Source organism: Pseudophryne corroboree, chromosome 1 (genome assembly GCF_028390025.1).
Source record: "Pseudophryne corroboree isolate aPseCor3 chromosome 1, aPseCor3.hap2, whole genome shotgun sequence".
NCBI lineage: Eukaryota > Metazoa > Chordata > Amphibia > Anura > Myobatrachidae > Pseudophryne > Pseudophryne corroboree.
Genome location: NC_086444.1, coordinates 706,846,705 through 706,860,349, shown reverse-complemented (window position 1 = coordinate 706,860,349; position 13,645 = coordinate 706,846,705). Strand labels below are relative to the sequence as shown.

At 41.7% G+C, this 13,645-nt stretch overlaps 1 protein-coding gene across 15 annotated transcripts in view; it reads right to left on the bottom strand.

Annotated features, from left to right (window-relative positions):
* PTPRS (protein tyrosine phosphatase receptor type S) overlaps nt 1-13,645 on the bottom strand; it is a 752,553-nt gene that overhangs the window by 48,647 nt on the left and 690,261 nt on the right. For all 15 annotated transcript variants that reach the window (XM_063914875.1, XM_063914874.1, XM_063914881.1 and 12 more), the window contains 2 exons: nt 688-807; nt 457-611 (listed from right to left, as the gene is read on the bottom strand). In XM_063914875.1, coding sequence (XP_063770945.1) covers nt 457-611; nt 688-807 — 275 coding nt within the window. The remainder of the gene's footprint in view (nt 1-456; nt 612-687; nt 808-13,645) is intronic.

The following is a 13,645-nucleotide window of genomic DNA, read 5'->3' as shown; positions in this document are numbered from 1 at the left end:
ATGATGTAGGGCAGGTATATTGGGGTGTTTTTATGCTTGCCAGTGGGAGCTGGTGTAATTTTTTCCTTTATTAAAAGTTGCAAAAATGACACAAAATAACAACTTACATGCATTTTATGCACCCCAAATTTATCTAGAGCATTACATTTCTGAAAAAACATTTGTTATTTTTATTACATTTCTTATATTTTTTCAATGCTATAAAAATGTAAAAAATCAGCCATTTTACACATTTTAAGAGGCCTAAATACTTTGCTTTTGGCCAGGAAAAGTTTGCCCTTTTGTGGGGTGCAGGCTGACTTCCCATAGAAAATGACAACATGACCACTGGGTAATGAATTTTCCAAATGAATTGTGTACTAAGCTGCAATGCGCATAAATGTGATAAGTGAAATGACTGCTCATTAATTGAATCTGCTCCCTGGATGGAAGTACATTTATTTTCTATGTTTTTACCTGCAGTGCACAACAATTGGTCCTGCATCAGGAGGGTTACATGTTTTTACTCTTCTGAGGAATGCTAAAAATGGGGTTGGATACTCAGGAACTCCATGATCTGGCCATGCTGTAAACTGAAACTGTCGTACTTCTCTCTTTTCACTAGAACCATTCTGGAAAAGGAAATGTTCATATTAGTCAGCCCATTGAAAAGTAAAAAAAATGATCACTATTTTAAGTTAAACATACCTTATGCAGGGAGAAGGTCCGAACACAAAAAGTTGCCAATTCAATAGTATCTAATAGTGTCACTTGAATCATTCCGTATGTGTCTGCACCTCGACCCGGCCAATACTGGTCACATTTTATCTGGAAACAGGAAGCGGGTTGTGAGACCAGGTATTTTTGAATAACATGTTATTTTTAATTGTAACCTCTGGTTTTCACTTTTTTGATTTAGTGTATAACTCAGATTACCATTTTAGCAGTTGTGAGTTTTCAAAGAATGTTTTATAATTGTGCATTGGGGGATATGGTCCTTAGGTTGACAGTCATTAAGTTGACCACTATTGGTTGACATGCATTAGGTGTACACCTGGAAAAGGTCGACACGTGAAAAGGTTGACATGAGTTTTTCACAATTTTTTCGTGGACTACAATTGGGAATAACAACCTTGCCTGAAGCATGGCGAGCGTAGCAAACCATTTGAGGGGACACAGTGCACTAATTGGGGTTCCTGGTCACTTTACAAAGAAAATGACACAAAAAAACACCTCATGTCAACATGCTGACCATGTCAACCTTTTTAAAGTGTCAACCTACTACCTGTCGACCAATAGTTGTCGATCTAATGAGTGTCGACCTAGATAGGGTCAACCCAACAAACCCATTCCTTGTGCCTGCTGCTTTACTTTTCCTGGATGTGTAGGAAAAGGAACCTTCAGCAAACCAACTTGATCAGCAGCTTGGGTAGGGTTGTATGAGACAAATATGATTAAAGCTTCATCTTCACTGACAGCAGGAGAATGGACTGTAAGTAGAGGTTCTCACAATAAATAATACATTCCTGGACAATGTGCGTGTGAGACAGACGTCTACTACCAGGAAACACTATTAGAGATCTGGTGGGGAATACCGATTGCTGGAAGGGAATGGTAGCAGTTTTCCATGTCTATCTCAATGTGTTACATTCGGCATACTGACTCATTGTCAGATTCCTGGCACAGTAGTCCAGGCATGCTTAATGCGGTGCACACTTAACACAGTGGTAAGGACCAGCAATGTAATTAGCCACCACCAAATACAATGGCATTTTTATTCTTAGCATTCACTTTTTTTGTTGGTCTAATCACATATTACAATTGGGCTTGCACATAGGATTTAAACGCTTCGCAGATCACCTAGATTGAGGTATTTTCAATGTCCTCTTAGATCTATCTACGACCTGCACTTTACCTCATCTCTAGTAACCACCTCTCAGTCCCACCTATAAAACTTCTCCACTAATGGAACTCCATAGAATGTCGATCAGACTCTCGCACAGCCTTAAAATATTTAGAAAATGTACTCTGAAAACACATCTTATTACAATTTAACATATACCAACCTATACTATCTATACTAATACAAATAGTACAAATATCCCAAACTTCCACTCTGAACCAAAATCACTCATCTGGATTCAGTTTGCCCTCTGCACCCATTGTTTTAATGTCTACGGTTATTGTGTTCTTCCCACTATACAGTGCATTGCAGCACCTTAAAAGTTAACTATAAAAAAAAACAAAAAAAAAAAAAAACAAAAACAAAAAAAAACACTCAGGGTTTGATTGCGAGTTGGGAGTAAAGCAAAAAAAAAAAAAAAAAGTAACATTGCACCTTGGCAAAACCATGATGCACTTCAGATGGGACAGATGTAAAATATGCAGATTTAACTCAAATCTAAATTGCAGTGTAAAAATAAAGATGACCAATGTTTGTGGGCTACGTGCAAAAGCAGCCAGTATTTACCTTCCATGCAAAAACAATAAATGTATTTGCACCTCTTGTATGGCTTGTGCAGGGGCAAATTTACTTTTTTTTTTTTTGCTCTGCTCCCAGCTCAGAATCAGCCACGGAGTATTCTGTAATACCATACTTTTCAATAAATAGCATACTGGGTATCAATTCCAAAGTAAAGATGGATGTCCTAACAATGTTATTGAGACATGGACAGAAACAGAACATGGTTAGGTGTATGCATGATTACCTGGCAGATGTATGGCAGCCATCAAAACAAAATAGAATCTTTGAATTACTTTTCTATTTGCAGTACCATCCATTGTCAAAAAATGCAGGAGTAGATTCCAGTTGTCCAGAAACCCCTTTCTAGTCCAGCCAATGGCTCGAAACATGTCCACCATAGCAGTAGTAGCTAATACGATTTTACTAGGGTTGCTGCCACACCATGCAGTATGAGGGACGAGTGAGTCTGCAGTGCTTGCCAAGTGGCAGCAGCTTCTCTTACCAAGTCTGTTGTGTATTCTTAATGGGCTGGCCACACTCACTCTAACTCAAGCATGTAAAACCCCCTCTAGAAATCTTGCATTTTACCCTGACATTGGAAGGTGCACCTCAGAAAAATGATTACACACAAAAAAATGAGAGAATAAAGATTGTTACAATGGTCTCTTTGTATGCTCCAAATCAAAACCAGGGCATAAAGAAGCTTTTGGGCGCATCGAGCGAGTCACACATGGTCATATTGGAGGCAACTACAATATAGTACTAAATACTGTACATTAGCTCCACCCTACTCTCAGGAGTTCACACATACCCCAAGTCACTTGGGGACTGCCTAAACAATTTAGCACTCAACAATGTCTGGCATTCGAGAGATAAAGACTTCATTACTACTCAGCTCTTTTACATACATCTGGAATTGCTCCTTTTCCCAGACTCACCACTTAGGCTCTGTAATGGGATCAGTATGTGATCCCGGCGGTCATTATATAGACGTCGGGATCCCAGTCATTAGAATGCCGACGGGTGACGAGAGCAACAAAGCTTAGCTCGCCACAGGTTCTATTTTCCCCTCTATGGATGTCATGAACACCCACAGAGGCGGAAACACCTACCTCACCGGCGGTGGTATGGTGCCCCTGGCAGGATCCTGGTGTCGGTATTGTGACAGCCAGGATCCCGTCCATCGGTATGCTGACCGCATACCTCTGTAATATGCTGTATTAAATGAAAGCTTTAAAATGATTCCCGCCATTGGTGCCTTGATTCTCAATTACTTAATAAAACAAGTTGCATGAGGTTAAGGAGGCAATTACTAACTTATTTCAGTTTAATGCTTCAGCAGCTAAGGAGGCTCCGGTAGTTATCTGGAAGGCATACAAATCAACTATTAGAGGCCAGCTCATCAGCAAAGCTGCTACTCAGCACATACTTCTCGCTCACATTTTACCTTGAGAAAGCCAATTAACAACCCCTTGACGAAACATAAGACCTTATGTTCTGAGACCCTATTTGGTCAGATCAATGTAATAAAAAGGTAAACACCCTCAGAAATTAAGAAACTTGACAACAGCCAATCCACATTTGATCCTTTCCAAAGATCTGCAATGCTGGCTGCTGGAACCGACCCTTACTTTTATTCCCATTTACTTCTTAAGTTGCCAGCTACACAAAGTGCTCCTCTAAATGCAGATCTCTATTGAAGACACTCAGACAGCGGTAAAAGGTAAATATACTACGGATGTGTCAACTAACCTACCATATCTCAAATTAACACCATTTGACATGGCACATACTATGCAGGTTTCACAGAAATCTTGCAATACTCCCTGCAGGAATATATACTGTATTTAAAAAAACAGATAAAAAAGAGGCAGGGAAGATTAAAGGTGCAGTCATAATTTGGTTGGCAGCTTTATGTTGAGAAGTCACATGCAACCACAAATCTGCGGAAGAACAGGAACTTTACATCATATTGGGGGAGATGTATGAAAGTGCGCTGTGGTTTTAATCAGCCACAGCGCATGCTAAGACTGCTTTTGCCGGAAATTTGCAATGTAAGAACGGCATGTTAATGCCGTGTGCAATGACGGTCATGCGCCGCCGGCCGCATACCACTTCCTCGCTGTTAACAATGGGAGACGAACAGCAGAGGCAATGTATGATTGCCTCTGCTGCCACTTTTTCGCCTCCTAAGGCTGCAGATCCGGTTCGCTTCCCCTGACCAGGCGATGTGTGGCAACAGCATTCGTGGATGGGTTTTTAAAAAAAAATTATTGTAATTTTGAACATAAAACTTTATTGATCGTGGACAAACACTTCCACACAGCCGGTGGCAATGAGCGTCTAGCCTAATCGCGCATGCGCCAAAGGCCACCAGCGGCGCAAGTTGGAAGCAAGGGAGAAGGGCACATGCGCACAGACTGCGGCACCGATAACAGCCTCGCCGATGTGGGAGAAGGCATATCACGCTACAGGTGACATAACGTCCTCCCACATCGGCAGGCACTCAAATCATACATTGTGTCGGCGGGTCAAGGCGTATCACCACAATAATGTGGCACATAACATCCAGCCACCAGTAAGTAATGTATAGAGACTACCACTCAGAGACTATAAGAGAGCAGAAGGGCTATTATTCACACAGTATACAGTACTATTCTGACAATATAGTCAGAATCGCCAGTCTCAGATCATGTTGCAAGAATAATAATCAAACTAACTATATAACTAGGGCTATTTTTCAGGCGGAATGCACCTGAACACTACTCCTAAAGGTTTTTGAAAACCGATATAATCAGGAACAATGTCAGCAGGGCCGGATTAACCACTGTGCGAGAGCCAGGTGGGTGTTTCCAGGTGCTCCGAACGACTTCTGATTCAGGCAACAAGGGACTTTGCAGTATCTACAGGCCCCAATGTTTCTCTATATCATCTGTGTGTATGTTTGGCATTTCTTTTCCCGCCTTTCTTTGCCTGCATCTCCCCTGCAACCACCTTGTGCCCATCACAAACCACTTTTCCTCCTGCCCTGCCCCTCATCCCTCCACCCCCTTTCTTCTTCCACTTCTCCCTTCTTCATCCCTTACCATCCATCTGCTTTTCTAAGAAGGCGATAAAATCTTGCTGGCCAATGATCAGAAACGACATGTAGAAACATTGGTATTGAAGCAATCTGTTTTGCAATGGCAAAAAAATTATCTGCACCAATAGTATAATTTATATAGAAACTTCAATAGTTAACACCTACTCAGGTCAGGAGTACAGATGTGTCCTGCTACATCTTTGCTCCATACGCCATGTAGCGGGCCTTGCTATTTGCGCCTTGCCGCTGCCTGGAGTTCTAAGACCTTAATGTAACATAACGTTGTAACGAAACAAAAGGGGTGTTGGAAAAGAGGGAGACTGTAATACAACTTTCTGTCCACCAGATGCTACTTTTCCTAAACTGCACAGTGCATGCATTAATTATCTAACAACGCTTCTGTAGCGCCACTTGCCGATTGGCTGGCGGAACCTCTCATTCATTACACTATAGAGTAGTACTGAACAGTGTTTTATTATGAATGCAGAGCTGCAGTTGACTGTGTAATAAAGAATTAAATCATTTGGACATTGTAGTCAACCCTTTACCGTGCCATCCATAAACTGTCATACCTGATGTAAAGAATCCTGTTGTAAAGATGCACAGGAAGATTTTCAGAAAGAGAGATCATTTCAGGTTTAAAACCCTGCAAATTCCCGGCTCCACTTCATGTATTGCCCTGCGCTCTACCCATCTCCTGTGTTAGGCCACCCAGCTGCATTACACTCTAAGACAAGATTTTACAATGAGTAAAAAATCCAATTTTTTTCTTTCATCTATCGGGGGAGGGGGGGTGGGCATGGTAGGCAAAGGCACATGCAAAATCTAATAACCAAATGTGGTGTCTGCTGCCCCAAAAGTGTGAAAGTGGTCAAATTTTGTGAAAGTGTGCACAGCTGCTCCATGGAAACACCACGGCAAACTGCCCAGGAAGCACCCACAGTACGAGTGGAATGGGCTCACAGTGGGGTTGGAACAGGAACAACAGAGGACAAATTAGTCTGCTGAATGGCAGAGGTAACCCAACGAGCAAATGGCACTCTTAGGACAGGCCAACCTTGCTTAGGGGAATCATTGACAATCAACAAACCGTACATTAGATGGGGGCCACACAGGTAAGACAAATGTTCAGAGCGCACACAATGTCCAAGAGTGCAAGATATGAGGTATTAACAGAAGAAGTATCCTGCGGAAATACTGGAAGTACAATGTCTTCATTAAGTTGAAACACAGAGACAACCTTTGGGTGAAATAAAGGCTTAGTTCTTAGAACCACCCTATTGGAATAGAAAATGATAAAGGAAGGCTTACAAGACAATTCAGAGACTTTAAGAGTCAATGCAAAGACTCAAAAGGAGTAATTTTTTAGAGCTGGCAAAATGAGATTCAGGTCCCAAGGGGGGGACAGGAGACACAAACGGGGGTTGGATACGGAGGACTACCTGAAGAAAGGTATAAACATCTGTAAAAAAAGCTAATTTTTTCTGGAAAAGGATAGATAAAACCGAAATCTGACACTTTAGTGAGCAGAGATTCCTTTGTTCAGGACGTCTTGAAGAAAAGACAAGAGGCATGACAGAAGAAAACTCTAGCTGGAAGGCTACGATATTCACACCAGGAGATATACAACTTCCAGGCCCTGTTATAAATTCTGGAATTCACAGGCTTTCTGGCTAGGAGCAAAGTCCGAACTAAAGGTTGGGACAAACCTTTGGCCTATAAGATGTTGGATTCAAGAGCAATTCAAAACCAGTTGATGCAAATCGGGGTGATGGCACAGACCCTGAATGAGTAGGTCTGTAACAAGAGGGAGACAGTACGGAGACGAGGCCAACATAGGCTGAAGGAGAGCATACCAATGCCAGCGTGGTTAGTCTGGAGAGATGAGAACGACTTGAAGAGCCTGTTTCCACAGGTGGAAAGAGATACCTGAGGCAAAACTGCCAAGGAGTTGTCATGGCATCCACCAGAGTCGCTTGAGAATCTTGGGAGTGTGCGCCATACCAGGGATTGCCTCACATAGACACCAGAGTCTGAAACACCTCCTGATGTAGTGCCCACTCCCTGGGATGAACTGTGTCATGGCTGGGAAAATCCACTTCCCAGTTGTCCACCCTTGGGATGTAGACCATCGATATGGCAGAAACCCAACATTCCGCCCAACGTAAGATGTGAGAGACTTTGTTAATTGGCCTCCAGCTGCAAGTTCTGCCTTGCTTGTTGATGTAAGCTACCACTGTGGCATTGTCTGACGGAATGTGGACTGGCTGACCCTAAAGGAAGGGTTGAGCCTGCATCAAATCATTTCAGTTGGCTCTCAACTCTAGAATGTTGATTGGAAGAATGCGTCCAATGTGGACCAAAGTCCCTGAAAATGCTGATGTTTAAACATGGCACCCCAACAAGTGAAACGGGATATGGTCGTTAGGTCGACTCAACTTAGGTTGACACTCATTAGGTCGACCACTGAAGGTCGACATTGCCCTTAGGTCGACATAGCCATTAGGTCGACAGGTCAAAAGATCGACATGAGTTTTTCAAAATTTTGTTTTTAATTTTTTCATATGATCCACGTGGACTACGATTGGAACGGTAACCTGTGCCAAGCAAAGCAGTTGCGGAGCAAGGAACCTTGCCCGAAGCATGGCGAGCGGACACGGTGCACTAATGTGGGTTCCCCGTCCCTTTACGGAGAAAACGACACCAAAAACAGTAAAAAAAACTCATGTCGACCTTTTGACCTGTCGACATAGTGCATGTCGACCTAACGGCCATGTCGACATTCAGTGGTCGACCTAATGAGTGTTGACCTAAGTTGAGTCGACCCAACGACCCATACCCGAAATGGGACAATTCTGAATTGAAAAGGGGAAGCCCTTGGACAGGTTCAGAAATTGAAGCCACCACCTGAGGGACTGAAGGGTGTGAGGAGAAAGGCAGAGTAGTTGCCTGTCCAGCTGTGAACTGGCCCATGACCAACATCGGAGAAGCTGAAGTTGAAGTGGATGGGCTTGCTCCTGAGCAAGGATACCACGTGAGACATCACTTTCGTGAACACCCTGGGGGCCAATGAAAGGCCAAAGGGCAAGGCCTGAAATTTAAAATGTCAAGGTCCCATGGCAAAATATTAAAGATGATGACCCCTCCATATGAGAACATGAAGGTATGCATCTTTTATGTCTATTGAAGCTAAAAATTCTGTGGCTTCCATTGCGGCAATGACAGTGCGGATGGATTACATTTTGAACTACTCTAGAAAAAGAAAAGGATTCAATAGAGATTTAGGATCGGTCGGAATGATCCATCTGGTTTGTCTACCAGAAAAAGACTGCTATAAACCCCTAGACCCTGATGATGAGAAGGAACCAGCAAAATGATGCCGGAAACAGAAAGAGACAAAACCACCTGAAGCATAGCCCACTTCCTCAGAGGATCTTGAGGAAGAGGGGTAACAAAAAACTGTTTGGGACAGGATGTTTGAGATCTAGAATGTACCCTCGAGAGATGACACAGCTCACCCAACAGTCCAGCTGTGATTGGAGCCAAATGTCCTAAAATTTGAGCAAGTGGGCACCCTATACTAGAGGGTTGAGCTTTGGATGCTGAGTCATGTAGAAGATTTGTCAGCTGGTTTGGATCCAGGCCAAACCAGAAAGATCTGCAAACTGAAAATTCCACTACCCTGGGGTCGAAAAGGACCGGAACCCAGGAGTCTTTTGTTTTGGAGTCAAAACTGGAACATAAGTACTTTTGCCCCCAGTGGTTTGAGATTTTTTTTTAAATAAAATATTAGGGTACAGTATATCACAATGCACACTGAACAGGGTATATGCAGAAAAGGTTTTAACCAAACAATGAGACACCGGGTTACTTGTGAAACCTATAATACAAAAAAAAAATGGAGGAAAAAACCTTAGCGCTTACTCTTGAAAGATGTGAATTCCAGATTACTGGAAATTAGTGTTCAATATCTCCCTTAATGAACCACAATCAAATTTTGGATATGGATAAAATATATTCAACATACATATAAAATAAGCATGAATTGTCATAGCATATCATAAAAAATTGAAAATTAAAAAATGTATAAAGTGCATAAATAACATGTGGTTGGTCTCTCCTGGCTCATACCGATGGTGTGTGCTTATAGTGTGGTGAAAGAAAAAACCATGTGCAGGCAAGTTCAGACAGAGATTTTAGGAATCTCTTACCAAGCTCCATATCTCGGATTCCCAAGTAACTTTCCAGCAAGTCATCCACCTTATGTGATGCTTCTTCTTCCCTATCACTCGGCTGTAGAACAAATAATACTGAAATGTCAATGTGTTCTATAGTTTGTCATACTAATATGCTGCTGAATGATGCCAAATATAACACCACCCAGCTTTGCCCAAGTCAGTAGTAGCAGAGTCCTCAGGAGTCCATCCAGTATGGCATAGCGTTTGGTCCAACGCGTTTCGGATCCTGTTGGTGATCCTTTTTCAAGTGCAGCATGCTATGCCTCTGTGGTTATTGATATTTAAACTGCAGATCTGGAAATTGGTTTTCCCGTGGTTTGCGTTCCACTGCTGTGACCGGAAGTCAGAAGTATGCGTTCCACCGGAAACTGGAAGTGTGCATTCCACCGGGGATTTTGCGTTCCACAGCTTTTTCCAGATGTGTGAAGCCATGAAAATGACAGGGGAATGTCATATGCGTTCCAATTAATGTATTGCACTAGTAAGGTACAATGAAAACTCTTTAATGGATCAGTTCTTGTATTTTGCCATATCTCCAGCACCATTTAAAACTACTGCGGTATTCTGTATTCCCGCATTGTCCAACCCTCATTGGTGCATGGATTTTAAAGTGCACATGTTTTCAAGTAGATCCAGAAGGAATAAAAGAAAAGATTAAATAAATATACAGGTTAAAAACACGACTAGAAACACTATTTAAAATGCATCTTAATTTACACACCATTTTAATTCAAAGTCTGATTTCAGCCCATTTGGAATAAGACTATTGAGGGAATAAATCCACTGCATCTCTTACTATGCTAGTCTTTGTTCCAGATCCCTCATTCTCCAGTTAGCCTTAATTTGTTCTTTGCCTACATACATGAAGTCTCCATAGTCACCTCTCCCCAGGTGGGAGGCCAACAGATGTATCAGGTAAATAGGAATAGAACCTGCGGTGAGCGCAGCTAGTCCGTAAGGGGCTTGTTGCGCTTGCCCCCGTCTGCATTCTGCCGCCATGATCCCACGGTCAATATGCTGGCCCCGGGATCCCCAGCGGCGGTAACGCATACCCAACCTATGTATGTGGTGTCACAGTGTGACAGTATGCCTGGTGTTTAGTTTTGAACAGCAGGGAAGGGGGTTGGCTTGGTCAGACAGCCGCTGTCCAGCTGTAACAGGAAAAAATGTTTTTCCTTACTACAACAGATCCTGTGGGCCTATTTTCATGGTGGGCCTGGAGCTGCAGCTCCACCCACTCCATTGTTAATCTGGTCCTGCTTTTAGGGCATCTGGGACTAGATTCCATTTGTCTTCTTATGACTTTGTTCTGACTCATCTTTTTTAGAATTGAAATACAGTAAGCAGCTTCCTATCAGAGGTACAGTATATTAAAAAACAGTGCTAAAAGAGTCCTGTCTGTCAACATTAATCTTTGTCCTCTGTATGGAGGTTTTGGTGAAATATAACTAAATTATTTTTGGAATGCAAGAGGAAGATTAATATGTGGTGCATTTTTGCAGATGACCTGCTTACTGTAATCAAAAATCCAATGATTTTTCATTACTTCAATGATTAACGCAAACTGATGCTTGGGGCTCCTAAACCATAGGCAAGCCACGTAAAGCTACCCATAGGATAAGTAGCTAGTCAAGATATACACCTGCAGCCCTGAGCATTTTCCCATTATTGCTCCTCTCCCTGATGTCACATTGAGATAATATGTTTTTTACTAGGTCACTAAGCTATAGAACAGTGAATACGCGATCCAAATTTATCCAGTAGTTTTTGCGTGATGCTAGAATGAACAGACAGACAAAATGTCAGGACTTTTTTCTTGTCTCCATAGTTCATAAACTAGAAGACGATGTCTAAAAAAATAATAAAAAAAATATCTATGTACAGACACAGCCCTTGCAGAAAAATGTGGATATTTAAAAAAAGAAGCTAAAATTGTAAAGAAAGTAGTCAACTTTGTTGTCTATCCATAACAAAGGCAGTTAAACAAGGAAGTTTAAATTGTACATACAAGACAGTGATCTACAGTACTGATGTATGTGACAAATGTTGGTTCTTTTCTTTTCCACTGTAAGTGCTCCCTCCTCTCCAACAATTAAGTAAATGGAAGATGAAATAACGTCTGCCAATGTTATGTGTTCAGAATTATGTACTACTTGGTTACAGTAGTTCAATGAGTACAAAAAATTCCAAAATGTGACTGTGTTCTGTTGACAAGCTCAATTTGTTTATAATATCTTCTACAAATTGTTGATGTGACACAATGTGGACCCCACACTTTATCAGGTTAATATCTACGTTGTTCTTTTTGTAATGAAGCAGGTCCTCATCATTCCCCTCCTACTGCCATTCATTTTACCTTTCCCTTCTCTCGCTTCACCCAGTATGCTGTATTTATTTTTACTGTTTTCTATTATACTGGGTTCTTTTTGTTTTATACTGGTTACCAGCCCTTTAAAATGACAGTAATGTCAGCGTCGGCGGCTGTGCACACCCGAAGCAATACTTGAATTGCTCCGTGAGTCGCTATCTAGTTGCTGCCAGTAGGTAAAACACTTGATTTCCTCACATAGTGGTGAGGAGCAGCATTAGCCTTTAGAATATATAGAATATTACTGGGAATTCTTTCTAAGGTTCTTTGTTGATAGTTCTTAGTATGTATGTATATATATATATATATATATATATATATATATATATATATACAGAGCCGGCCCTAACCAATATGATGCCCTAGGCAAGATTTTGGCTGGTGCCCCCTAGCACCACCGCTAGTTCCGCCTCTGACCCTGCACCATCACCCCCCACCCATAGCAGTCCTTTTTTTTGTTTTCCTACCCCCTGTAATTTAAATAAGAACAGTGTGCACATTTGGCCTTACACATATGCCGCACATTATTAGTGCTCTTATACACATAATGACACACATAGTGCCCCTTACACATATGTTACACATTATTAATGCCCTTATACACATAATGACACATGTAGTTCCCAGCGTGAGTCAACTGGCAGCTCTTCTAACGTCGGGTGCCTATTTTTTATGAAAATGCATCTTATTTGCATTGCTATGTGGCTAGGATACACAAGCAGCTTCTGCTGATTAAAATGATATGTGGCATGCCTATATACTGTGTGCGACTGTGGCTGTATCTGCATACAAAATGCTACACACAGAATATAGGCATGCCGCATATCATTTTAATCAGCAGAAGCTGCTGATGCCCCTAGGCATACCAGATGCCCTAGGTAATTGCCTAGTTTGCCTATACCTAGGGCCGGCTCTGTATATATACACTAAGTCCTGTCATTTTAGTGTTTACTGCTGTTGTTTTAATTTAAATAGAAAAAAAAATAATCTGTGCACATTTATCAGTTACCAGGTCAGCTGAATGCACAGTTTGACAAAACTTGTGCCACAGATCCTTCAGCACATGTCAAAGCGCTTGGTCTGATCCCAGTGATTAGTACATATATCTCTTTTGAACTTTAGATGGTTCATGAATGTGCTGTGTAATCTTAGACCAACTTCTACATCTCTGGAGACCAACTAAAATCTAGGCACTGCCCAGGTTACACTTGGTACAGTTGAAACAATACTTGAGATAAAGCAAATTCTAAATATACATCTAAGACAGGGGTTCTCAACTCCAGTCCTCAAGTTCCCCCAACAGGACATGTTTTGCAGATTCCTGTAATCATGCACAGGCGAGTTAATCAATTTTGCTGGGTCAGGAATTACCCCACCTGCTTCCATATACAAAGCCTGAAAATATGAGTGGTTTGGGGTACTTGAAGATTGGAGTCGAGAACCACTAACTTAAGTAAACAGAATTGAGACTCTAAAGTAATAGTATTATAATGTATAGCTATAATATTGGGAAA